This window comes from Hyperolius riggenbachi, chromosome 11, assembly GCF_040937935.1.
Source record: "Hyperolius riggenbachi isolate aHypRig1 chromosome 11, aHypRig1.pri, whole genome shotgun sequence".
Taxonomy (NCBI): domain Eukaryota; kingdom Metazoa; phylum Chordata; class Amphibia; order Anura; family Hyperoliidae; genus Hyperolius; species Hyperolius riggenbachi.
Window position 1 is genome coordinate 60,605,409 of NC_090656.1, and position 26,506 is coordinate 60,631,914.

The 26,506-nt window shown below is 48.4% G+C and overlaps 1 protein-coding gene across 1 annotated transcript in view; it reads left to right on the forward strand.

The window, feature by feature from the left end:
• Positions 1 to 26,506, forward strand: part of LOC137539080 (dual specificity protein phosphatase 22-A-like) — a 144,331-nt gene that overhangs the window by 39,034 nt on the left and 78,791 nt on the right. The window contains exon 4 of the mRNA XM_068261551.1: positions 20,039 to 20,088. Coding sequence (XP_068117652.1) covers positions 20,039 to 20,088 — 50 coding nt within the window. The remainder of the gene's footprint in view (positions 1 to 20,038; positions 20,089 to 26,506) is intronic.

Below are 26,506 nucleotides of genomic sequence, written 5' to 3' on the forward strand. Positions count from 1 at the left end.
ATGAGAGTCTGCAGCAGCAGCAGCAGCCGAACACTTCAAATCCAGCGCTGGAGACTTGGGCGCAGCAGCGCAGGAGATTTGGGCGCAGCCGGCGCCACCATAGGCCGTAATAGGAACTACGGCTATAGCAGGCACAGGGAGTAACTTCAGCACTGTCAGAAGACTGAGCTGAAGTTGCTTTTAAAACAATAATTCAGCTTCCAGCAATTGCTGGAAGCTGAATTATTTCATTCCCCCACTATCCATGGATGGGGAATAGTAATTAACACGGCCCGGACTTGTGCGGCAGCAGGATCAGCCATATACAGGCTGTGTCCTGCGCCCAAGTCTCCGGCGCCGTTATCTCTCGTACGCGCAGCAGCTGTCCCTTCACTATTTACTGCAGGCACACGAGTGAGTAAAATGACTGTGATGTAGAGGGTCAAAGTTGATCCTAATGGTGCACTATGGGGGCGAACCGAACTTCCGGAAAAGTTTGCGGTTCTCCGCGATCGCGAACCCCGGAAGTTCGCCAGGAACCGTTCGCCGACGAACCGTTTGGGCCATCTCTAATTAGCAGCAGCCACTATGCCAGCAGCAGCCACTCATTAGCAGCAGTTACTATGTCATCAGCAGAAGCCATTCATTAGCAGCCGTCACTGCACACTGAAGGGGATAAGTTGACAGCACTCATGGAATATGGTTTATTTTCCATAGAAATGTTTTATTTGACAAAACTATAATAGGCATACTTTACCTAGGGGCAATTAGAAAAAAATGTGTGTAATTTCACTAGTTTGGCCCCTTAGCTATCACAAGAGCGGTGATATGCCCCTTGGTCCAAAAAGTTTGGCCACCCCTGCACTAGATGGTGCAACTGCAATCAGACAATAAAATTATTTTTAAAGGCTTTGTAAGTAAGCAAACTATTTTTGATCACAAGAGGGCGCCAAAGCCAGTGATTTGTTTTCTGAATGGTTTTGTACAAAGATGAATGCTGCTTTGACTATAATGTACTTTATATGAGACTGGCTCCTGCCTGACAAAGACGTAGTGCATCATATTCCCTCTTAGGCAGGGTTCATACTTACCACTCCGATTCTCGGCGGCGTTTTTCCAGACATTATTCATATTTGCACTTAATGAAAGACAATGGGAAATTGCATGCAATGTGCAAATTTATGCTGCATGAAGCACTTTTTTTCGCATATACGAAGATGCAAATGCAATTTCACAATTTTCAGTAGATGTACGATTCTCAATTGACTTTCATTAGATGTGCGGCAAAGGCTTTTTTGCACATTTGCAAAACGCACAAGAATTTTAATACCTGTGAACCTTTTTAGTTAAATAATGCCTGACTGCTGCTATAAGATTGGCAGTGTAGCCTAGTGCCTCCACCTCCCGCTAGGCACCCTGTACTAGTTTTCCCCCATATTGTAATAGCTGACCTGATATAAGGGATGATCAGGTTTACAAAATTGTCATTACTATAACGGTGATGTCAGAAACCCTGCTCCGTCCCGCCTTCACCATGTTCTGCCCCGCCTTCTTCATGTTCTGCCCCGATTTCCTCATGTTCTGCCCTGCCTTCACCATGTTCTGCCCCGCCTTCACCATGTTCTGCCCCGCCTTCACCATGTTCTGCCCTGCGTTCTTCATGTTCTTCCCGCTTTCTTCATGTTCTGCCCACCTTCTTCATGTTCTGCCCCGCCATCCTTATGTCCTGCCCTGCTTTCTTCATGTTCTGCCCCGCCTTCACCATGTTCTGCCCTGCTTTCACCATGTTCTGCCCCGCCTTCTTCATGTTCTTCCCGCTTTCTTCATGTTCTGCCCACCTTCTTCATGTTCTGCCCCGCCTTCTTCATGTCCTGCCCTGCTTTCTTCATGTGTTGCCCCGCCTTCACCATGTTCTGCCCCGCCTTCTTCATGTTCTTTCCGCTTTCTTCATGTTCTGCCCACCTTCTTCATGTTCTGCCTCGCCTTCTTCATGTCCTGCCCTGCTTTCTTCATGTTCTGCCCACCTTCTTCATGTTCTGCCCCACCTTCTTCATGTCCTGCCCTGCTTTCTTCATGTTCTGCCCCTCCTTCTTCATGTTCTGCCCCTCCTTCTTCATGTTCTGCCCCGCCTTCTTCATGTCCTCTCCGGCTTTCTTCATGTTCTGCCCCTCCTTCATGTTCTGTCCTGCCTTCTTCATGTCCTGCCCCGCTTTCTTCATGTTCTGCCCCTCCTTCTTCATGTTCTGCCCCTCCTTCTTCATGTTTTGCCCTGCCTTCTTCATGTTCTGCCCCACTTTCGTCATGCCAGTTATTGTTGTAGATGTAGATGTAAATTCACTAATCGTTATGGCTCTTTCGGCCAAGGACTAATGCAATTGGGTGTCAGCAGCCGCCTGGTAAGATGAGCTCCACATGGAATGCAATGCTAATTACAGCTATGCCGGCACCTGCCAGGGAATTCCATATCCAGGACAAAGGGACACAAAGCTCTGCTCCTGGCACACCTTCAGCCATACCCTGATGTTACATGTGATGCGCCCACTGTAAAGTTCCCTGGTAGTCTAGTGGTTTCCCTCCTCCCTCCCCAATAAAGCTTCCATGGTGCTAGTGGTTTACCCCCTCCCTCCTAATAAAGCATCCCTCGTGCAGCGCGTGCTATTGGCCTCCACCCTTCCTCTCCAATAAAGCTTCCCTGGTACCAGCGGTTTTCCCCCTCTCTCTCTCCCTCCCTACTGAATGAATAAAGTTTCCCTGATGCTAGTGGTGCTCCCTACCCAATAAAGTTTCCTAGGTGGTTTTAGTGGACTCCGTCCTCTTGTGCCACTCCCCCAGCTGAGTTTATGCAGAGTATGCACAAGCCGAAGCAGTGCTTACAGTATCTCAATGATACTGCGTCCATCTTTCCTCACTCACCTTTCCCTCTAGTGTTGGCTTCTTCTCACATCACATAAATACACGTGAGGTGAGGAGATGGAGATGCCGGGCACTAGAGTGAGACAGGAGGGCGCACAGCGCTTGACTCTGGTGGAGCAGGTGAGATAAGCATAGCTTCGCTCGTGCATACTCTGCATAATGTCAATTGGGGGAGGGGCCCACACCAGGACACAGGGGTGGCTGCACAGGACGCGAGACCATATCTCCCAACCCACAACAGTCCCGTGCAAATCAGGACAGTTGGAAGGTATGGAAAATTTGGGAGCCAGAGTTGCCAAACTCCTGCGATAATAGCAAAATTGCAGCTATTGTCGGCAAACAAAGTCATTTGGCCGACTGGATTACTGGGAGCCGTAGGGGATTATCACCCCTCCCCCCCTTCTAGAACTTGTATGAGCCAAGACCAATTCCGGATGCAACTCCACGTTTTGTATTTGGCAGAATAAATTATTCTGATTCTGAGGCAGAAGAGGACAGCGATGGTCAGGTGCTGTGTGCTAGCCGCACAGCACCAGTAACAAAACCGATATTAAAAATATTGGAGCCAACGTCAGGGTCATGAGTACTTTAACTTTCTTGTGTTTCTCCACCCTGTGACTTTGTCTCAGGGCCCATGAACTATATTAAGTGTTCATTGCAAGAGAATACAAATTGCCCAATTAACTCATATCCATAGGGTGGGGGCAGGTGGCATTGCTTAAATGGAACTTAAACTGAGAAGGATATGGATTTTTCCTTTTAAAATAATACCAGTTGCCTAACTCTCCTGCTGATCCTGTGTCTCTTATGCTTTTAGCCACAGCCCCTGAACAAGCATGCAGATCAGGTGCTCTGACTGAAGTCTGACTGGATTAGCTGCATGCTTGTTTCAGGTGTGTGATTTAGCCACTACTGCAGCCAGAGAGATCAGCAGGACTGCCAGGCAACTGGTATTGTTTAAAAGGAACCATCCATATCCCCCTCAGTTTAGATTCCCCTTAAGAGTGCTTACATATGAGGGCCCCCTGAAAGTTTTGCTGCGGGGCCCCATGATCTCTAGCTATGCCACTGACTGCTGTAACATTGCGTTGCACGGTCTTGCACTCCTCAGTTCAGCCACACACTGACAGAGCGTTGCTGTCTGCCATTAGCATAGCATTGTACAGGAATGATTATCCTGCAGCACGTTACAGCAGAAATTGGACAGTTTGATAAATGGTGTTGTTGTAACCCAATTTAACCCACTATGGGCGCACTATCCCTGTCAGCACCCACCATGGGCCCTCTGCCTCTGTCAGCACCCACTATGGGCCCACTATCTCTGTCAGCACCCACCATGGGCCCTCCCTCTGTCAGCACCCACTATGGGCCCACTATCCCTGTCAGCAACCACCATGTGCCCTCTGCCTCTGTCAGCACCCACTATGGGCCCACTATCTCTGTCAGCACCCACCATGGGCCCTCCCTCTGTCAGCACCCACTATGGGCCCACTATCCCTGTCAGCAACCACCATGTGCCCTCTGCCTCTGTCAGCACCCACTATGGACCCACTATCTCTGTCAGCACCCACCATGGGCCGTCCCTCTGTCAGCACCCACTATGGGCCCACTATCTCTGTCAGCACCCACCATGGGCTCTCTGTCTCTTTCAGCACCTTCCACGGGCCCTCTGCCTCTGTCAGGACCCACTATGGGCTCACTATCCCTGTCAGCACCCACCATGGGCTCTCTGCCTTTGTCAGCACCTTCCATGGGCCTCACACAGTTGCCAGCAACAGAGGCGTAGCTGTGGGTGGGCAAGGGTGTACATATGTCCCCGGGCGCATCACTGTGAGGGCACTCAGCACAGTCGCTGCATCACCATGTATGTAAGAGGAGGTATCCTGGCTGCCTGAAGTGCTCCTGCTTCTCTCCCTCCCTCTGCAGAGGAGTGCAGAAGCATTAAACGCAACAGAAGGCGGGGTACATCTGGCTGTCTAAAGGGGGGGGGGGGCACATATGGCTAACTTTGGGGGGCATTTGGCTATTTAAAGGGGGCACATCAGACTATCTGGAGGAACATTTGGCTATCTAAATGGGGGAATGCACATATGGCTATACATATACAGCATTTGTACATTTGACTCCACCCATAGCCACAACCATATTTTGATGCCCCTTTTTGTCCAGGGGAGGGGGCACAAAAACTGTCTGTCCCCGGGTGCTGAAAACCCTAGCTACGCCCCTGGCGAGGGACCGATCAGCCTGAAGGGGGCTGGAGGAAGCCCCAGGTATGTATACATTTCTTGTTTCTATTCATCTCAGGTACCCTTTAAGGAGAAAACAGGACTGGATGCGACCACTATTGCGGAAAAAAATATATATAAATTTCTCTCAGAGTAAAATGCACTATAAAGTACTTTTTTTCTATGTTGCTGTCACAGTAGGTAGTAAAATGCTGACAATTCTGACAGACTTTGGACTAGTTCATCTCCTCATGGGGGATTCTCAGTTTTACCTTTCTTCTTAACAAAAGCATTAACTGCAAAGGATATATACAAAGATATCAGCCAGCTTCTCTACTTGTTTTCACACTATTATGGGAGCTGGGCTGAGCCACTGCTGTTCAGTAAGTGCTTTCATAATAAAGAAATATCCTAGAATGCCCCATGAGAAGATGATCTGGTCCAAAACCTGACACATCTGTCACATTTTGACTACCTACTATAAGTGACAGTAGAGAAAAAGTAATTTTTGGTTCATTTCACTCTGGGAGAAGTGTACATTTATATGTGTGTGTTTCAACTTTTAGAATTTTTCAAGACAGTTGTCCTTTAAGTATCTAATTTTTCCTGATCCCTAACGAATGGCCAGGGACGGATCAATGAACAACGGGATCGATCAGAAGCAGTTTGGATACAGATAATAATGAGGACAGCCGACATTGCTAATGAAGGGGAATGTGAAGTATTCACACAGCAGGAGCATAGGGCTGTGCTCATACCTGACTCCAAGTTCCCCAGAGCTGCTCCATGCTCTGTACACACACTGCTGCTCCATGCTCTGTACACCGGCTGCTGCTCCATGCTCTGTACACACGCTGCTGCTCCATGCTCTGTACACATGCTACTGCTCCATGCTCTGTACACACACTGCTGCTCCATACTCTGTACACACGCTGCTGCTCCATGCTCTGTACACACGCTGCTACTCCATGCTTTGTACACACGCTGCTGCTCCATCCAAAGTCAACTGTAGCAGGGAAAGAAAGGGGGCTGTCCACAGACACATTACCATACCTAGTCTGAGGGGGGATTCTGGGCAGCTGTAAACCCTTCCTTCCCCCCCGGTTTGCCTGTGATTAAAACTGTGACACCTTTGCACTGAGGTCATGTTTATAGGCCTTGCCTCTATTGCACCAATCTTCAACTAACCACTAGAGGGAGCTTCTGTAAATGTGTACGTGAAATATTATCATGAATATACGACACAGACAGCACTCAAGTAAAAAAAAGACCCGTGGAAAATAGTTTTCAGGAATCGGTACATTGATAAGTCAGCGCTTGTTCTCACTGAGAATACAGTTTTTACAAAGAACTTGGCCAGAAACTGCTGCAGTGCCAGACTGCAGGATAAAAATACTTCCATCTGCTCTTACATCATCAATGTGGCATGGAGAAGGAGGAAGAGGAAGGGTGGTTGGTTGTGTAACTCGCTGAGCAGAGATTCAGGCCACAAATTGGTGGTGTGCCGGGCGGCTGCGCATCCCCTGCAGATGGCTCTGGGCTGGCAGGAAACAGCTGCAGCACCTCCAGCTCACAGAAGATGATCCAAAGTTTAACCGCAAGACAGCACCTGTCACTCCGGCCGAGATAAACGGCACCGCAGCCGATTCTAAATCACGACTTTCAGACACGGCTCTATCATCGATATCACTCAGGCAGCATTCACACCACCCAACGGGTGTACAGATTTGTTTTTACACACTCTTTTTCCAATGCATAATGTGGTCTATAATATGCACTTATATGATCACATAAAATAAATTAGTTACTAAAATGTGTCAGCGTTTGATCTAAACAAGCATATTTGTTAACATGTGCAAACTCATCTCTGCCCCGCAGAAAAATACACAGAGGGCTTAATGCACTAAGCATCAGTGCCTTCGGTGATGGAGAAAACAGCTGATCTTACTGGACATCTGGTCAAATGCCATTTCACTAAAGATTAGAGCATTCGGTAAAATGAGTGAGAGGATCTGTATTTTACCTTTAGCTTGGAGCTGTCGGTAGCTGACAAGTAGTGATGGGCGAACAGTGTTCGCCACTGTTCGGGTTCTGCAGAACATCACCCTGTTCGGGTGATGTTCGAGTTCGGCCGAACACCTGACGGTGCTCGGCCAAACCGTTCGGCCACATGGCCGAACTAAGAGCGCATGGCCGAACGTTCCCCGAACGTTCGGCTAGCGCTGTGATTGGCCGAACGGGTCACGTGGTTCGGGCCCGAACGCGCTCTGATTGGCCGAACGGTCACGTGGTTCGGGTAAATAAATACCCGAACCACGTCATATCTCCGCCATTTCTCTGTGGGTTTAGCTTTGGGTAGGCAGGCAGGGTAGTTCGCTCTCCAGCCACGCTAGCCAGGGTCCCCCCCAGTCATTGTGTGTCGCTGCTGGGAACAGTAGTACACCGCTCGCTCAGCCACACTATATAGCATTCTGTTTACTGCCACTCTGTGTACCTCGCTCAGCCACACTATATAGCATTCTGTTTACTGTTCTGTGTCTGCTGGGAATAGTAGTACACCGCTCGCTCAGCCACACTATATAGCATTCTGTTCACTGTTCTGTGTCTGCTGGGAATAGTGGTACACCGCTCGCTCAGCCACACTATATAGCATTCTGTTTACTGTTCTGTGTCTGCTGGGAATAGTGGTACACCGCTCGTTCAGCCACACTATATAGCATTCTGTTTACTGTTCTGTGTCTGCTGGGAATAGTGGTACACCGCTCGCTCACCCACACTATATAGCATTGTGTTTACTGTTCTGTGTCTGCTGGGAATAGTAGTACACCGCTCGCTCAGCCACACTATATAGCATTGTGTGTACTGCCACTCTGTGTACACGGCTCAGCCTGACTATATAGCATTGTGTGTACTGCCACTGTGCACCTCGCTCAGCCACGCTATATATAGCATTGTGTTTACTGCCACTCTGTGTACACCGCTCAGCCAGACTACATAGCATTGTGTGTACTGCCACTCTGTGTACACCGCTCAGCCAGACTCTATAGCATTGTGTGTACTGCCACTCTGTGTACACCGCTCAGCCAGACTATATAGCATTGTGTGTACTGCCACTCTGTGTACACCGCTCAGCCAGACTATATACCATTGTTTACTGACACTCTGTGTACACCGCTCAGCCAGACTATATACCATTGTTTACTGACACTCTGTGTACACCGCTCAGCCAGACTATATACCATTGTTTACTGACACTCTGTGTACACCGCTCAGCCAGACTATATACCATTGTTTACTGACACTCGGTGTACACCGCTCAGCCAGACTATATACCATTGTTTACTGACACTCTGTGTACACCGCTCAGCCAGACTATATACCATTGTTTACTGACACTCTGTGTACACCGCTCAGCCAGACTATATACCATTGTTTACTGACACTCTGTGTACATGGCTCAGCCAGACTATATAGCATTGTGTGTACTGCCACTCTGTGTACACCGCTCAGCCAGACTATATAGCATTGTTCACTGCCACTCTGTGTACACGGCTCAGCCAGACTATATAGCATTGCGTACTCTGCCAGTCAGTGTGTATATTGCTGGGATCAGTAATACTCCACTCACCGTCAACCACTATATGAGCTCACCATGAGTTCCTCAGAGACCTCCGCTGTGAGCAGCACTCCCAACAACAGCAACAGCCAACGCCCCACGCAAGCTATAACATCCACCCCAGCAGCCAGTGGTCAGCAGCAGCCCTCCCCGGAGGAGAACGTTGTGTCCATCGGTCCGGCGCCAGAGCGATTAATGAGGGCTGCCATTGAGGGGATGATGGGGCCTGATGTGGAGGAGGAGGTCGGGCTCAGGCCAGCATCCCAAGTTAATGTTGAGGACGATGAGGGGTCTGTGACTGTGTCTGGGGATGTTGGGGTGGCAGAGGTGGTGGGTGGGTCAGACTCAGGAGAAGAGTTGTATGATGAGGATGATGATCGGGACCATCTGTATGTGCCTCAGAGTCCGACCCCGGAAAACATGTTGTATCGTGTGTTTAGGTACTAAAATCTGCGTTCCCAGTAGTGTTGGGCGAACAGTGTTCGCCACTGTTCGGGTGCTGCAGAACATCACCCCGTTCGGGGTGACTATATAGCAGACTATATAGCATTGTGTTTACTGCCACTCTGTGTACACGGCTCAGCCACACTATATAGCATTGTGTTTACTGCCACTCTTTGTCTGCTGGGAACAGTAGTACACCGCTCACCCGCCACTGTATAGCATTGTGCTCTGTGTCGCTGCTGGCAATAGTGGTACACCGCTCACCCACCACTGTATAGCATTTCTGTACTGCCACTGTACTGCTGCCAGTCAGCGTGTACTGTAAGGATAAGTGAAATGAGGAAGAAATCCGGTGAAAGAGGGAGGGGCAAGGGAAGAGGTGTTTCCCCTGACGGTTGTGCTGGGGAGCTGTACTCCACGGCGGCGGCCCCCCACAATGACATATGACGAGTTTGAGGAGATGGAAGAGGAGGGTATGGACAATGTGGACATAGACCCAGATTTTGTTTGTGAACGAGAACATCGCCGTCGTAGCAGCAGCACAGATGAGTCTGTTGAAGAACCCACTGCTGCACGAGTTCGCCTTGTGCCACAAGGTAGGCGGCGCGCAATTTCAGGCACCACAAGCGTGGAAGTTCAAGTGAGAGGCAAAAGAGGCGCAAACAGAAATCGCCAGCAAGGCAGGTGCTCCAAATTCTGGGCTTTCTTTGAAGACTGCACTGAGGATGTTACCATGGCGATTTGCAAGGTGTGCAAGACCCGCCTGAGCAGGGGGAAAAGTATTAACAACCTCTCCACCACCAGCATGAGCCGCCACATGCTATCCAAACATCCCACTCTGTGGGCAAACGCGGCAGGACAGGGTACCACCAGCAACACTGCCTCCCTTGGGTTCACCAGACTCACCACCAGACCCGCCTCAGCAGCAGCAGTAGCCCAGCCATTGCGTGGTTCAAAACATTCCAAAAAATCAGATGACGCTGACACTGTCACTTTCCGGAGTAGTGCTCTTGAGGTCTCCCAGTGTTCATCAAACACAACAACCAACAGCCCTTCGTTGTGCAGCCCTACGGTTCAGTTGTCTGTCTCGGAGATGTTTGAGCGCAAGAGGAAATTGCCAGCAAATGACCCCCGGGCCGTGGCAGTAAGAGCCAGCATAGCCAAGCTTCTGGCCTGCGAAATGCTGCCATATCGAGTGGTGGAGACAAACAGCTTCAAGGGCATGATGTCAGTGGCCATCCCACGTTACGTGGTTCCCAGCCGCTACCACTTTGCGCGCTCTGCAGTGCCTGAGTTGCATGAGCACGTGGTCAGCAAAATAACCCGAAGCTTGAAGAATGCCGTTGCCTGCAAGGTTCACGTATCCGCCTCTCCACAGAAAATGCAGACCGTCTGACTCAAATTAAAATGAATCAATCCTGGATTGGAAATGACTACGCAACACTCCAGGACCCCAACCAAGTAACATGACCAATGAACATCTGGGATGGTTTAGCGTTTCCGGTCCCTGTTTATTGAACCTCTCATCTGTATTACATTTATGACTGCATGGCGGCAAAAAGCATTGCTGCTATATCCGCACGCTTTTTGTCCTCATGCAAGGCCTGGGTTGTTGTGTCTCAAAAAGCATGGCCTTCTCCTCCTGCGCCTGCTCCTGTTCCATCACGTGTGCTGCTGCTGCTGGGTTAGCGTTTCCGGTCCCTGTTTATGGAACCTCTCATCTGTATTACATTTATGACTGCATGGCGGCAAAAAGCATTGCTATATCCGCACGCTTTTTGTCCTCATGCAAGGCCTGGGTTGCGTCTCAAAAAGCGTGGCCTTCTCCTCCTGCGCCTCCTCCTGTTCCATCACGTGTGCTCTGTGCTGCTGCTGCTGCTGGGTTAGCGTTACCGGTCCCTGTTTATTGAACCTCTCATCTGTATTACATTTATGACTGCATGGCGGCAAAAAGCATTGCTATATCCGCACGCTTTTTGTCCTCATGCAAGGCCTGGGTTGCGTCTCAAAAAGCGTGGCCTTCTCCTCCTGCGCCTCCTCCTGTTCCATCACGTGTGCTCTGTGCTGCTGCTGCTGCTGGGTTAGCGTTACCGGTCCCTGTTTATTGAACCTCTCATCTGTATTACATTTATGACTGCATGGCGGCAAAAAGCATTGCTATATCCGCACGCTTCTTGTCCTCATGCAAGGCCTGGGTTGTTGTGTCTCAAAGCGTAGCCTTCTCCTCCTGCGCCTCCTCCTGTTCCATCATGTGTGCTCTGTGCTGCTGCTGCTGCTGCTGGGTTAGCGTTACCGGTCCCTGTTTATTGAACCTCTTATCTTTATTACATTTATGACTGCATGGCGGTAAAAAGCATGCTATCTGCACGCTTCTTGTCCTCATGCAAGGCCTGGGTTGTTGTGTCTCAAAGCGTGGCCTTCTCCTCCTGCGCCTCCTCCTGTTCCGTCACGTGTGCTCTGTGCTGCTGCTGCTGCTGGGTTAGCGTTACCGGTCCCTGTTTATTGAGCCTCTTCTCTTTATTACATTTATGACTGCATGGCGGCAAAAAGCATTGCTGCTATATCCGCACGCTTCTTGTCCTCATGCAAGGCCTGGGTTGTTGTGTCTCAAAAAGCGTGGCCTTCTCCTCCTGCGCCTCCTCCTGTTCCATCACGTGTGCTGCTGCTGCTGCTGGGTTAGCGTTACCGGTCCCTGTTTATTGAACCTCTTATCTTTATTACATTTATGACTGCATGGCGGTAAAAAGCATGCTATCCGCACGCTTCTTGTCCTCATGCAAGGCCTGGGTTGTTGTGTCTCAAAAAGCGTGGCCTTCTCCTCCTGCGCCTCCTCCTGTTCCATCACGTGTGCTGCTGCTGCTGCTGGGTTAGCGTTACCGGTCCCTGTTTATGGAACCTCTTCTCTTTATTACATTTATGACTGCCTGGCGGTAAAAACCATGTTACCTGTGCAAAGAAACATGACATTTTCAGCATTTAAAAGACAATTTTTCCTTTGAAACTTTACAATCAATTTTCTCAAAAACTATAAGCTCTTTTTGCTAAATTTTTTTCCCTCTTGTACCCACTCCCAAGGTGCACATACCCTGTAAATTTGGGGTATGTAGCATGTAAGGAGGCTTTACAAAGCACAAAAGTTCGGGTCCCCATTGACTTCCATTATGTTCGGAGTTCGGGTCGAACACCCGAACATCGCGGCCATGTTCGGCCTGTTCGGCCCGAACCCGAACATCTAGATGTTCGCCCAACACTACTGACAAGCAGCCATGCGGTAAACTGGACAAGCAAAGGACCAATAGGTCACCCTGTCCTAGTCCTCATGCCATTGGTGTCATTATACTGCCAGGTGGGACAGCAGAAATGTAAAAAAAAATCACAAGATGCAGGAGCAGGGCACATAGAAGTTTTCCCTCTGTCTCTTTACATGTCATTCATTTGAAAAGGACGCCTGGTGGTGCCTAACCCTAAGACCCTCCCTGGTGATGCATAACCTTAAGACCCTCCTGGTGGTGCCTAACCCTAAGACCCTCCCTGGTGATGTATAACCCTAAGACCTTCCCCTGGTGGTGCCTAACGCTAAGACCCCTCCCCTTGTGATGCCTAACCCTAAGACCCCCCCCCCCTCCCCAATTTGCTGTTTAATCTTTGCTGTATTTCATGTCAAACATATGTTATAATTATGATATAATCAAATTAACTGATATAACCCAATTTAGACACCTGCTGATATGACCGATCTTTAGACGTCCTCCTTGTAGCCGCGTTTATATACAAGACACTTTGAGTGCACCAGGAGACGCTTTTCTCCTGGTGCACTCAAAGCGCCACTAGAGCACACTCTATAGGCAGTAGGCAGAGTCTTGCCCAAGGTCTCCTACTGAATAGGTGCTGGCTTACTGAACAAGAAGAGCTGAGATTTGAACCCAGGTCTCCTGTGTCAGAGGCAGAGCCCTTAACCAGTACACTATTCAGCCACTATATAGCCGTAAAAAATCTTGGCTATATCCGGCGCCCTCTTTACACAGACGGCTCAGGCGCCCTTTTCAACTGATACCCTTTAGATGTGCAGATCTGTAGACTGATACAGGGAGAGGACCCTCTATAGGCAAGCATGCAGACCTGAAGAGATGCTGGGGATGCTCTGTTGTAAGCTGTCACAGGCAGCTCTTGCAAAGGAACGGCTCATGTTTTAGGTAGACCCCCTGAAGAATCATCACAGCTCTGGCCAGAAGTGGGAGAACATCACCACCGCAGCAGAGCACAGCTTGTCGTCGAGACCCACTCCACAGCTGGGTGCACTTCTACTGCTTACCAAACAGGTCCTAGTGTATTGTTGTGCAGTCTTTTGGTAAATTACCAAACCTTACCGCATGTGTGAAAATATTAGTGAGTTTGAAATAGTCTAAAGTACTGAATGTGGTATTTTACAGACCTATTATTTTTTACCAAACAAGTTTAAGTGAATTGAACCCAAAGCAGGCTGCAAATAATGCAATCACATTCACCGGGACAGATTAAAGGGAATCTTAAAGAGAACCTGAACTGAAAATAAAAAAAACAAAATTAACATACACAGGTCTTACTTACCTCCTATGTAGTCTGTCTGCTCATCAATCTCTTTCTCCTCTCCTGTGTACTGTTTGTCCACTTTTATCGATGGAATTCTCTGTCCTGCATTTTGAAAATGGCCATTACCCCATAACAGCTTTCTGGACAGCACACTGTTAAACTGTTATATCGCCCACTTGAGCCATAGGGAAACATTACCTTGCACATTCAGTTGTAACTGACAGCAGCTATATAACTGACAACAACTGGTATATTTCAGTTCTGACAAAATCTTGTCAGAACTGGAAGGGATCACTGTAAGAAGAAAATGGTGAGCTTCTGAGAGGAACTGATGGCAGGGTAAGTATGTAATAGTCATTTGCAGATACATCATGTGTTTATTTTCAGGTTCCCTTTAAGCCAGTTAAAAATAGCCAGTTTCACTTAGCTGGGGCTTCTACCAGCCCCCCTGCAGTCGACCTGTGTCCGCGGCTTTCCTCAAGGATCCTTCAGTCCCCCGCCGCGAGAAAATCTCTACTGCACTGGCCACAGGCTCAGTCAGCGAAAGCAAAACTAAGCTGCAGCAGGGGAGCAAAGGATCCTAGAGGACCGCTGCGGGCACAGGCGGCAGGTAAGTAAAACTGCCCCTTTTTTTTTTTTTTTTACCAGACTTAAGTATCCCTTTAAACCTATGTGTTTCCTTTGCCTTTCTGAAACAGGCCCAGTAATTGCAGTGTCAGCATATACAGAATTATTTTTGTCTGTGTTGAAGTAGCCTGGGTCCGTCTACTGTTATCTGATATCAAATCAAAGCAAAGATAGGTTTATTGGCATGACCAAGATTCATACAGGCATTGCCAAAGCAAGGGGAAATGGGGGATATGGAAGGGGTGGGGTCAGGGGTGGCGCCAGGGGGTGCTTTGGGGTGCTGAAGCACCCCCTAAAATTCTTCAAGCACCCATAAAGAACCCCCAAGCGTGAACTGACTTTCGGCGTCTAGTAGCCGCCGTGTCAGTTCATCGGCAGCAGCCAGGCCCGGATTTCTGCAAAGGCCACAAAGGCCATGGCCTAGGGCGATAAAATCAGATAGGATCAGAAGGGTGGCAGGACTTGGAGAGAGAAGAGGTCATATGTCAAAGTAAATCATCTCCTCTGTTCCCGCAGCGCAGCCAGCCAGCGCCCTGCTCTGCACTAATAGGTGAATTCCAGAGTTCACCAATCCCTGCACCTCTCACTTCCTGATGTGTTATAACAATCAGGATCAATCATAACTGTCACCTGATGATCCAATTATTTATATGATCGACATACAGTACAAGTGAATGTGAGAAATACCAGGGATTTACATTACAAAGCAGATAAAACTAAGTTCTGCTGAGTTCTAATGCAGGCATTCCCAAACATTTCTGCTAGTTTCTTTGCCTTCTTTTTAACAGCTGTGACACTTACCCCAGCAGTTGTAAATTACACTTTCTTATCTAGGCCTAATTTATTGCTTTTTTTTCTTCCTAGCCACTGATCTCGTCTCTGCTTAACCTCCCTGGCGGTTTAATTATTTTGCCAGGGAGGCTGCAATGTGGTTTTTTTTGAATAAAAAAAAAAATATTTCATGCAGCCAACTGAAAGTTGGCTGCATGAAAGCCCACTAGAGGGCGCTCCGGAAGCGTACTTTCGATCGCCTCCGGCAATCGAAAGTAACAAGATAGGCCGCAATGAGCGGCCTATCTTGTTTCGCTTTCCTCGTCGCCATGGCGACGAGCGGAGTGACGTCATGGACGTCAGTCGACGTCCTGACGTCAGAGCCGCCCGATCCAGCCCCTAGCGCCGGCCGGAACTGTTTGTTCCGGCTGCGCTGGGCTCGGGCGGCTCGGGGGACCCTCTTTCGCCGCTGCACGCGGCGGATCGCCGCGGAGCGGCGGCGATCGGGCAGCACACGCGGCTGGCAAAGTGCCGGCTGCGTGTGCTGCTTTTTACAGAATTCAAATCGGCCCAGCAGGGCCTGAGCGGCGACCTCCGGCGGCATACCCCGAGCTCAGCTCGGGATTACCGCCAAGGAGGTTAAGTTAACTCTTTCCTGACTCATTTTCTGTCCTTCAGCTCCGACCATCTATGAGAACTGCTGCAGCCTGGAATAAAATTGCTGTATGCTTCCCTTTCATTGCTAAACTGTCACTGTCACCTGAGCTGTTACTACCTCTATGCTAGCGTGTTTGGTTTGGCATCCTTCTGCTTTCCTGTAGCATTAGAGCATTCTACCATCTTAGCCATCAGCAAAAGCAGAGAGTTTTGAATCAGGATGATACCATTTATTGGCTTAAAAGAAAAAGAGTAATCGTTCTGCTAATAAACCTTCTTCAGACTTTGTTCCTGTATACTGTCAATATGTTAGAGCACACCACCATATGCACATTAAGCATTCAAAAGAGATACATAGATTTTTCAGCAAATATAAATAAATGTCATTCAGATGCTTTAAAGTGGAGCTGAACTCTTGCACAGGACAGAAGGAAAACAGAGAAATGCACCATTTATGTATTTAGAGAGCCTTTCGAATTCTTCCACATCTGTGTCTAATCACAAATTTGATATCTTCCCTGTGTCACCTGACTGCCACAGCATATAAGCTTATTTTAAAGCACAAGATGTTAATATATTTGCTTCCATGAAAGTAGGAATTAGACACACTGTCTATTTATTGCAGGATTTGTATCAGCTGTAACAAAGAAATGTTTTTTTCTTTAAAGGTTATTATGTTGTTGAGTATCTTTTAGAGCAGAGAGGAAGTTCTGAGTTCAGGTCTACTGTAATTACAACAGAACATCCAAAGTGGGTCTTGACAGGATGTTTGCTACTTACCTGTTCTCTGTTTTGGATGGGCTTCTCTCCATTGCTCTGCCCTGCCACCTGTTTGTGGCTCCGACTGCAGCCAGTTGCACAGAGGACAAAGAAGCAGCGCATGCTCTGGCCACTCGCGCTCCCCAGGGCCGGCCCGCTCATGAGGCGGGGTGAAACTTTTGCCTCAGGTGGCAAAATTCCAGGGGCGGCACCCGCCCGTCCGTGGGTGCGGGGAGCCGGCCGCCGAGCTGGAGGGGTAGCTGGCAGGACGGGGGTATTGGGCCTAGCGGCGGGGAGGGGGGTCGGACCCCCCCCTCCCTCGCCTGGGTCCCCCGTGCTCCGCTCCCCTCCAGCCTTAAATACAAGCAGCCGCTATGTGTAAGAGGCACGGGCGGGTAGGACTCACCTCTTCCTCGTTCCAAGCGTGCGCTCCACTGACGTCACTTCCTGCAACGGAAATTTTTTTTTTGCCTCAGGCGCCAAATAGTCTAGGGCCGGCGGCGCTCCCTGTAATTTCCTGCTCCTGCCCAGATGTGCACAGCAACCTAGGCCAGTATAGTGTTATGCATTCTTGACGAGTACCGATCATACATCACCGTAATTTCTCAAGTATGCATTCCCAGAACACTATCGGCTGCTGTGCACATTCGAGCAGGAGCGCAAATTTCCATCGTGAGAGGACAGAGCATCCACTGATTCTTTGTTCAACGAGGGGCACAGCAGCACAACTGAAATGAGCCCATTCAAACCAGTGATCGCTAGTCAGATAGTTGGACAGAATGTTTTTTGGTGGTGGTGGTGGCGGGGGGGGGGGGGGGGGGCGCTTGGTGACAGCAGGCCTAGGGCACTGGTAAGTACAAATCCGGCCCTGGCAGCAGCAGCCCGCAGCTCTGGCAGTGGCAGAGCAGGGCTACAGTAAAATGGCGTCCGAAGCCCTGCTCTGGAGACTTCGAGTCTGCAGTGCAGGGCTTCGGGCGCCATTTTCCCGTAGTCCTGCTCTCAGCGCGGGAGTTTCAGTTGCTGGCTGGCAGAGGATCATGGGAGCTGCGCGCAGGTGAGTACATTTTTTTATTTTATTTATTAACAGGTGTATTTTCTGGGGAAGTCTGCCACATGATTGAAGTTTTTTCTGGTCAAGTCTGCCACACGATTGAAGTGTTTTCTGATCAAGTCTGCCACACATGATTCAAGTGTTTTCTGATCAAGTCTGCCACATATGACTGAAGTGTTTTCTGATCAAGTCTGCCACATATGACTAAAGTGTTTTCTGATCAAGTCTGCCACTAGAGTGGGGTCGAACCTCCGATTTTTGGTTCGCGAACCGGGTTCGCGAACTTCCGCGGAAGGTTCGGTTCGCGTAAAAGTTCGCGAACCGCAATAGACTTCAATGGGGATGCGAACTTTGAAAAAAAAAAAAATTATGCTGGCCACAAAAGTGATGGAAAAGATGTTTCAAGGGGTCTAACACCTGGACCCCCAGGTGGAGGAGTGGGATACATGCAAAAAGTCCCCGGGAAAAATCTGGATTTGACGAAAAGCAGCGTTTTAAGGGCAGAAATCACATTGAATTCTAAATGACAGGCCTAAAGTGCTTTAAAACATCTTGCATGTGTATACATCAATCAGGTAGTGTAATTAAGGTACTGCTTCACACCGACACACCAAACTCACCGTGTAACGCACCGCAAACAGCTGTTTGTGTAGTGACGGCCGTGCTGGACTGGTGCGCACCATGGCGAGAACAGGTATGCAGTGGCGGGTTCACTGAACAGAACAGGTATGCAGTGGCGGGTTCACTGAACAGAACAGGTATGCAGTGGTGGGTTCACTGAACAGAACAGGTATGCAGTGGCAGGTTCACTGAACAGGTATACAGTGGCGGGTTCACTGAACAGAACAGGTATGCAGTGGCAGGTTCACTGAACAGAACAGGTATGCAGTGGCGGGTTCACTGAACAGAACAGGTATGCAGTGGTGGGTTCACAGAACAGGTATGCAGTGGCAGGTTCACTGAACAGGTATGCAGTGGTGGGTTCACTGAACAGGTATGCAGTGGTGGGTTCACTGAACAGGTATGCAGTGGTGGGTTCACAGTACAGGTATGCAGTGGTGGGTTCACAGAACAGGTATGCAGTGGCGGGTTCACTGAACAGGTATGCAGTGGTGGTTTCACAGTACAGGTATGCAGTGGTGGGTTCACAGAACAGGTATGCAGCCAGGAACAAGCTAAGCCTTACTAATCTTTCCCTATGAGAGACAGTCTGCAGCAGCTCGCCCTACTCTCACTAACGCAGGCACACGAGTGAGCTTAATGGTCGCCGCTGCCTGCCTTTTATTAGGGGGGGAGTGGCTCCAGGGGCTAGTGTAGCCTAATTGGCTACACTGGGCCTGCTGACTGTGATGTAGAGGGTCAAAGTTGACCCTCATGGTGCATTATGGGGCGAACCGAACTTCCGCAAAAGTTCGCCTGCGGGACGCGAACGCGAACCACTGAAGTTCGCATGGAACCGTTCGCAGGCGAACCGTTCGGCCCAACTCTATCTGCCACATATGATTGAAGTGTGTTCTGAATCTGCCACATATGATTTGAAGTGTTTTCTGATCAAGACTGCCACATATGATTGAAGTGTGTTCTGAATCTGCCACATATGATTGAAGTGTTTTCTGATCAAGTCTGCCACATATGACTGAAGTGTTTTCTGGTTAAATCTGCCACATGATTGAAGTGTTTTCTGATCAAGTCTGCCGATGTGATTGAACGTATTTTCTGGGCAAATCTGCCGACATGATTGAACGTATTTTCTGGGCAAATCTGCCACACGTGATTGAACGTATTTTCTGGTCAAATCTGCCACATGGTTGAACGTATTTTCTGGTCAAATCTGCCACATGATTGAACGTATTTTCTGGTCAAATCTGTCGACATGGTTGAACGTATTTTCTGGGCAAATCTGCCGACATGATTAAACGTATTTTCTGGGCAAATCTGCCGACATGATTGAACGTATTTTCTGGGCAAATCTGCCACATGATTGAATGTATTTTCTGGTCAAAACTGCCACATGGTTGAAAGTATTTTCTGGTCAAAACTGCCACATGATTGAATGTATTTTCTGGGCAAATCGGCTCACATTATGTGTATTTTCTTTAGAAAACCTGCACAATCATGTGAATTTTCTGGGGAAAGGGTCACCAAAACTTGGGCCCACTGTCTTTGTGTTGCACTTTTAAATTACAGTTAGCTCCGCCCTTATCCAGTCATGACCACACCCATTTTTGCCACTGCGCGCTTAGCGCACCGCAGGTTATAGCCACACCCATTTTTTTGCCGCTATCAGCTACCCCAGAAGTTGGTCCAGCACCTGCATAGCACCCCCCCCCCCCAAAAAAAAAAATCCTGGAGCCGCCATTAAGTGGGGTAGGGGCACAGTGGGTTAGCAGTTTGTGGACATTTTTGATATGTTTGTGTCTCTTGCAGGAGATGACCTACCTCTGCATATCGGCCTCAGACTCCAGCAGCCAGAACCTGTAAGTTCACCTTCTTGCTTTGCATTCCTGCAAACAAACTGGAGAGATACTAAAGCTTTTGCAAATGAACACTTAAAAAGGACATTTTTTAATACACACCTGGGGCTTAATTCACTAAACCGTGATAAGACAAATATCACACCTTATCAAAGATATCACACGTTATCAGAGTTATCACACGTTATTAAAAGTTATCACAAGTTATCAAAGTTAACATACCTTATCAGAGTAGCATAGCGAGCGCTACAAACTTATGCCTGCTAATTGGCAATGGCACTCGTCCTGCCCTGAGCCCCTGCGGCTTTGTAGCGCTCGCTATGCTACTCTAATAAGGCGTGTTAACTTTGATAACGTGTGATATCTTTGATAAGGTGTGATATTTGTCTTATCACGGTTTAGTGAAACAAGCCCCTGAAGTGAGAGGGATATGGAGGCTGAAAAATGTATTTCATTTTAAACAATGCACATTGCCTGGCTGTCCTGCGGATCCTCTACCTCTAATACTTTTAGCCATAGCCCCTGAACAAGCATGCAGAACAGATGTTTCTGACTGAAGTGTGACTGGATTAGCTCATACATGTTTTAGGTGTATGATTCAGACACTACTGCAGTAAAATAAGGCAGCCAGGCAACTGGTATTGTTCAAAAGAAATAAATATAGCAGCCTCCATATCCCTCTCGCTTCAGGTGTCCTTTAAATAGTACACATTACAGACCTTGTTTTCATTGATGCCTACTAGATTTCTCCTTTAACATATATCTCTGAAATAACACATTATATAATATGAACCTGCAGGGCATCACCAAATCATATATTCTAGTAAAATGCAACCACCTTTGTTGCCGCAAATAAAAAGCTTTACTCCAGATCTTCAAACTTCTCTCTGTTTCTAGGCATGATAAGAGGAAGTTCAGTGGAGTATCGGCAGGACCGGATTTACCATAAGGCAATGTAGGCAGGTGCCTAATGATAAAAAGGCGGCTCACTCCCCTCCCCGAGTGTCTCCCTCCTTCTCTATGCAGACAGAGTCCAGATGATAGTATAAATGAGAGGTTTCTCACCCTGCTGTTAGCATTACACTGATGAAATCTCCCATCAGTCAAGGGCACCTCTAGCTACTTAACCACTTTGTCCTCCTTGACATAGTTCTATGTCAAGGAGGACATGTGCGCTCCGGCGGCCGAACGCGCGCATGGACACACGCTCCCGGCCGCGGATCGTTAGCCCAGGAATCAATTAATCGGGCCATGGTGCCCGATCACTGATTCCTCTCCCCCGCAGAAAAAGCGACAGCAAACAAATACTATTTACATCCCACCCTCCCAAAAATACCCACATAAATTGTTTAATAATAATAAAAAACAAACATTACAATAATAAAAAAAAGCACATAAATATTTATCTAAGGGTCTAAACTTTTTAAATATCTATGTAAAGATGAAATATTTCTATTTTTTTTTTTAGAAGCTTGTAAATAGTGATGGATGCAAAACGGAAAAAATGCTCTTTTATTTTCAAATAAAATATTGTCGCCATACATTGTGATAGGGACATAATTTAAACGGTGACATAACCGGGACAAATGGGCAAATACAATACGTGGGTTTTAATTATGGAGGCATGTATTATTTTAAAACTATAATGGCAGAAAACTGAGAAATAATGAATTTTTTCAGTTTTTTTCTTATTCTTACTGTTAAAATGCATTTACAGTAAGGTAGTCTTAGCAAAATGTACTACCCAAAGAAAGCCTAATCGGTGGTGAAAAAACAACAACAACAACAACAACAAATAACATTTGTAAAGCGCTTTTCTCCCGTGGGACTCAAAGCGCATAAGCATGGCTCCGACCATCGTGGTACAGAGGAAGAATTTTATAAATCTGGAAATGCCAGGCTAAACAGGTGGCTTTTCAGTCTGGATTTGAATAGCTCCAGGGATGGTGCTGTCTTTACTGGATGTGGTAGGGAGTTCCAAAGAGTAGGGGCAGCATGACAGAAGGCTCTGTCTCCAGATTTTTTGAGGTGCACTCTGGGAGTGACCAAGTTTAAAACAAGATATAGATCAGTTCATTGTGATAAGTAGTGATAAAGTTATAGGCTAATGAATGGGAGGTGAACATTGCTCGGATGCATAAAGTGAAAACGACCGAGGGCTTAGGGCCCGTATCCACTTGTGCAAATCTGCATGCATTTTCTGCATGCAGATTCGCATAACCAATACAAGTGGATGGGCCTGTTTCCACTTGTTAGAAATCCTGTGTGGTTTTGTGTGCAAGGAAAATCTGCACGGCAGGGTCATCAGAATTCGCATACCGCTTTGCGGTGTGCGATTCGCATACAATGTATTTAATATGAAATTCGCATGCGTTTTTGTATGCATATTTTACTGCGAATTTTCACATAAAATCAATGTAAAAGCACACAGGCACTGATATACTAACATATGTGAAAACGCCCGCGAATTCGCGGCAAAATTCGCATCTGCGTGCAAATTTGTTTTTGCATTTTCCGCTACTAATTCGCACCGCACAAGTGGAAACGGGCCCTAACATTGCTTCGAATGGCCTAGTCAGAGCCTCCATCCAAATGAGAATCTGTGACATGACTCGCTGTTTAACAACACAACCAATGTACTTTGAACGAGTCAGGATAACTTCCATTGGCCAAAAGTGCAAAGAAATTTACAGCTGTAATGTAAAAGTGCCTCTACAAGTACTCATTTTGTAGTATGAATACCTATGCGATGTCAGGATTTCAGGGTTTTTTTTGTCATAATTATTGTTTGTGTCACAAAATGAATGCTTTTGTAAGGTGGTGTACTCAAAGTGTTGCAGTTATTTTTGCGAAGCTGATATATTTTATGAATGTTAGAGTTCTGTTTTAAAGGACCCCTGAAGTAAGAGGGATATGGAGGCTGCCATATTTATTTCCGTTTAAAGGATACCAGAGCCGGATAAAGATGGAGAAATGGGGGGAGCAGGCATATACTGTCACCTGTCCTAATGCCCACCGCTTTCCCCGTTCTCCTCTCTGCCCCCCCATCATTACAATATGGTAAACAGATATTGACAAGCGAGGTTGTAAGTTGTGAAGAAAAACAGTAATCATATGATCAATTATGTAGGTTTAACAATCATCAAACAATGAAAGATACTTCTACTGTAAGAACTAAATATATAATTAAGTGAAAGACGGTCACATTGCGATCCCTTAACCGACTCATCCCTATTTCCTGTTTTTCAAGAGTGGATGATTGGTATAGGGGAATACCTCAGGGGCTAGCAGAGATAAGGCCCTAGTTGTGTGGTTAGGGGCTGGTTGGATCTTCTTTCTGATTTAAAGTAGACTTTAGTTTCTGCTTGAGAGTAAAAGAGTTAGAAATCAGAATGTATAGATGGGGTGGTTATATGCTTTGTTTAAACTTATTTACCCTAGGGGTACTATTCCTATGGTCACATTGCGATCCCTTAACCGACTCATCCCTATCTCCTGTTTTTCAAGAGTGGATGATTGGTATAGGGGAATACCTCAGGGGCTAGCAGAGATAAGGCCCTAGTTGTGTGGTTAGGGGCTGGTTGGATCTTCTTTCTGATTTAAAGTAGACTTTGGTTTCTGCTTGAGAGTAAAAGAGTTAGAAATCAGAATGTATAGATGGGGTGGTTATATGCAGTGCTGCTCGGATACCCCTTTTCAAAATCCGGATCCGATTCGGATCCGGATACCCCGCTGTCCGATCCGGGTCGGATATCCGAATTCAAAATTTTCCGATCCGAATCCGATTCGGATATCCGACCGTAGTATCCGACCGGATTCGGATATCCGGGTTTAATCCCGGAAGTGGCCTTTAAATTGCTTTAAAAAGGTTTTTTAGGGTATATGAGGCATGTAGCATCATAATTTTGAAAAGGGAAACACTGATGATGTGGGGACTTAAAATCCCCCCCCCCAAAAAAATGGCTGTCAATCAACATCAGAGTGGTATCTGGAAGCAGTCGTACTGCCGCAGTTGGGGTCTCCCCACAACTCGGACAGCACAGACACCTCCAAAAAAATTACACAGCTATTGTGTTTAGATAGTTGACCATGGCACTGTTGTAGGTACCACGGCACAGTAAAAAATTAGGAGAGGTTCCAGGAAGCGGTCATACTGCCGCAGTTGGGGCCTCCCCACAACTCGGACAGCACAGACACCTCCAAAAAAATTACACAGCTATTGTGTTTAGATAGTTGACCATGGCACTGTTGTAGGTACCACGGCACAGTAAAAAATTAGGAGAGGTTCCAGGAAGCGGTCGTACTGCCGCAGTTGGGGCCTCCCCACAACTCGGACAGCACAGACACCTCCAAAAAAATTACACAGCTATTGTGTTTAGATAGTTGACCATGGCACTGTTGTAGGTACCACGGCACAGTAAAAAATTAGGAGAGGTTCCAGGAAGCGGTCGTACTGACGCAGTTGGGGCCTCCCCACAACTCGGACAGCACAGACACCAAAATTACACAGCTATTGTGTTTAGATAGTTGACCATGGCAGGTACCACGGTTCAAAAAATAAGAACCTGGCTTCATGAAGATAGAGTCAGGAGGTTGTGGTGGTAAAGGGTGGTGAAGCAGGCATAGTGATTACCACTCAGCCATTTCATTTCCCCCTCTTGCCAACAACAGGGGCCAGGAACTCACCAACCGCCCAAGCCTCGTTCATCTTTAAAAAAGTCAGTCTGTCCACAGACTGGCCTGACAGACAAGAGCGCTTCTCAGTGACCACGCCACCGGCCGCACTGAAGCACCTTTCCGACATAACGCTGGAAGGCGGGCAGGACAGCACTTCCAGGGCGTATTGCGCCAGCTCGCCCCAGATATCCAGGTGCTTCACCCAGTACTCCAAGGGGTCCACAGGGGTGTCGGTGTCAAGCCCGCTATAGGACCCCATATAGTCGGCCACCATCCGGGTCAGGTGCTGGTTCTGGCTTTGAGAGCCGGATGCTGCTGCAGGCACCTCCTCTGTAGGCAGCGGTACTGGTGTGGCATAGAGCGCCTTTGTCAGAGACAGCAGGTTTGTTGGGCGCCTGCTGATGCTGGATGCAGGCACCTGCTGCTGTGCTGGCTGGACTGAGACAGCAGGGGGGGTGGGAGTCCGAGGGAAGGCTTCCTCCAAGCGCCGAACCAGAATCCGCTGCAAGTCCCTGATTCGGCGCACAGGGTCTCCTGCTACAGGCAGGAACTGAGCCAGCTTCCCCTTCAGCCGTGGGTCCAGCATCAGGGTGATCCAGATGTCCTCCCGAGCACTCATCTGCTTCACCCTTGGGTCTTCGCGCAGGCACTGCAGCATGTGCACTGCCATGGGGAAGAGGGCTGCCATCCCTGCTGACCTATCATCTTCTGCACCGCTGACAGTGCTGTCGTCCTCCTCTGATTCCGGAGCCTCATCTTGCTCTCTCCACCCCCGCACTACTGCAGCTGCACTCCGCTGTGCCCCCTCCTCTTCAAGGTCAGGGACCTCCAACTCCTCCAAGTCCTCCTCCAACTCCTCCGAATCCTCCTCCTGCTGCACAGAGGTGGACTGCGAAGTTTGCTGCTGCTGCTCCTGCTGGATCAAGGCTTCCTCTCCCACTTCCAGCAGAGCATCGAGGGCCTTGTCCAGCATGCACACAATGGTCAACCACTCACACAGCGACGCATGGTCCCGGCTGACCATGTTGGTGGCCTCCAGGAAGGGTGCCAGCACAAAGCACACCAGCTGCATTTTTCCCCACTCAGCAGGGCGGATGATGTCTGGGAGGTGGGTGGTGCCGGTCCCCAACAAGTTGGCATCCATGGTGGCTCTGGCCAGGTACAGGTTGACAGCCCGCCTCTGTTCAACCAGATGTTCCAACATCGTCAGGGTGGAATTCCAGCGTGTTGGAACATCTATAATGAGGCGGTGCTGTGGGAGGTTCAGCTCCAGCTGCACGGCTGTAAGGGTCGCTGTGGCACTACCCGAGCGGCGAAAATGACCCACCATTTTCCTTGCCACTCCCAAAAGAGTGTCCATCCCCTGGTAGGTGTGCAGGAATTTCTGCACCACTAGGTTCAGGACGTGGGCCAGACAGGGGATGTGGGTGAGGTTTCCCCGCTGGATGGCGGCAACCAAGTTTGCCCCATTGTCGGCCACCACCTCTCCGACTCTGAGGCCTCTGGGGGTCAGCCAACTCCTCTCTTGCTCTCGGAGCTTGGCCAAGACGTGGTCTGCCGTCAGCTTGTTCTTGCCCACCGTGACCATCTGCAGCAGCGCTTGGCAGTGGTGGGCCTTCACGCTGCTGCTGAGGCGGGGTTGTTTGGCGGCGGATGGAACCGGATCAGAACTGGAAGCTGCTGCACTTCCCCTGACCCTGCTGCGGGGTGGCACCACCCACCGGGGTGATGATGCTGCTGTCTC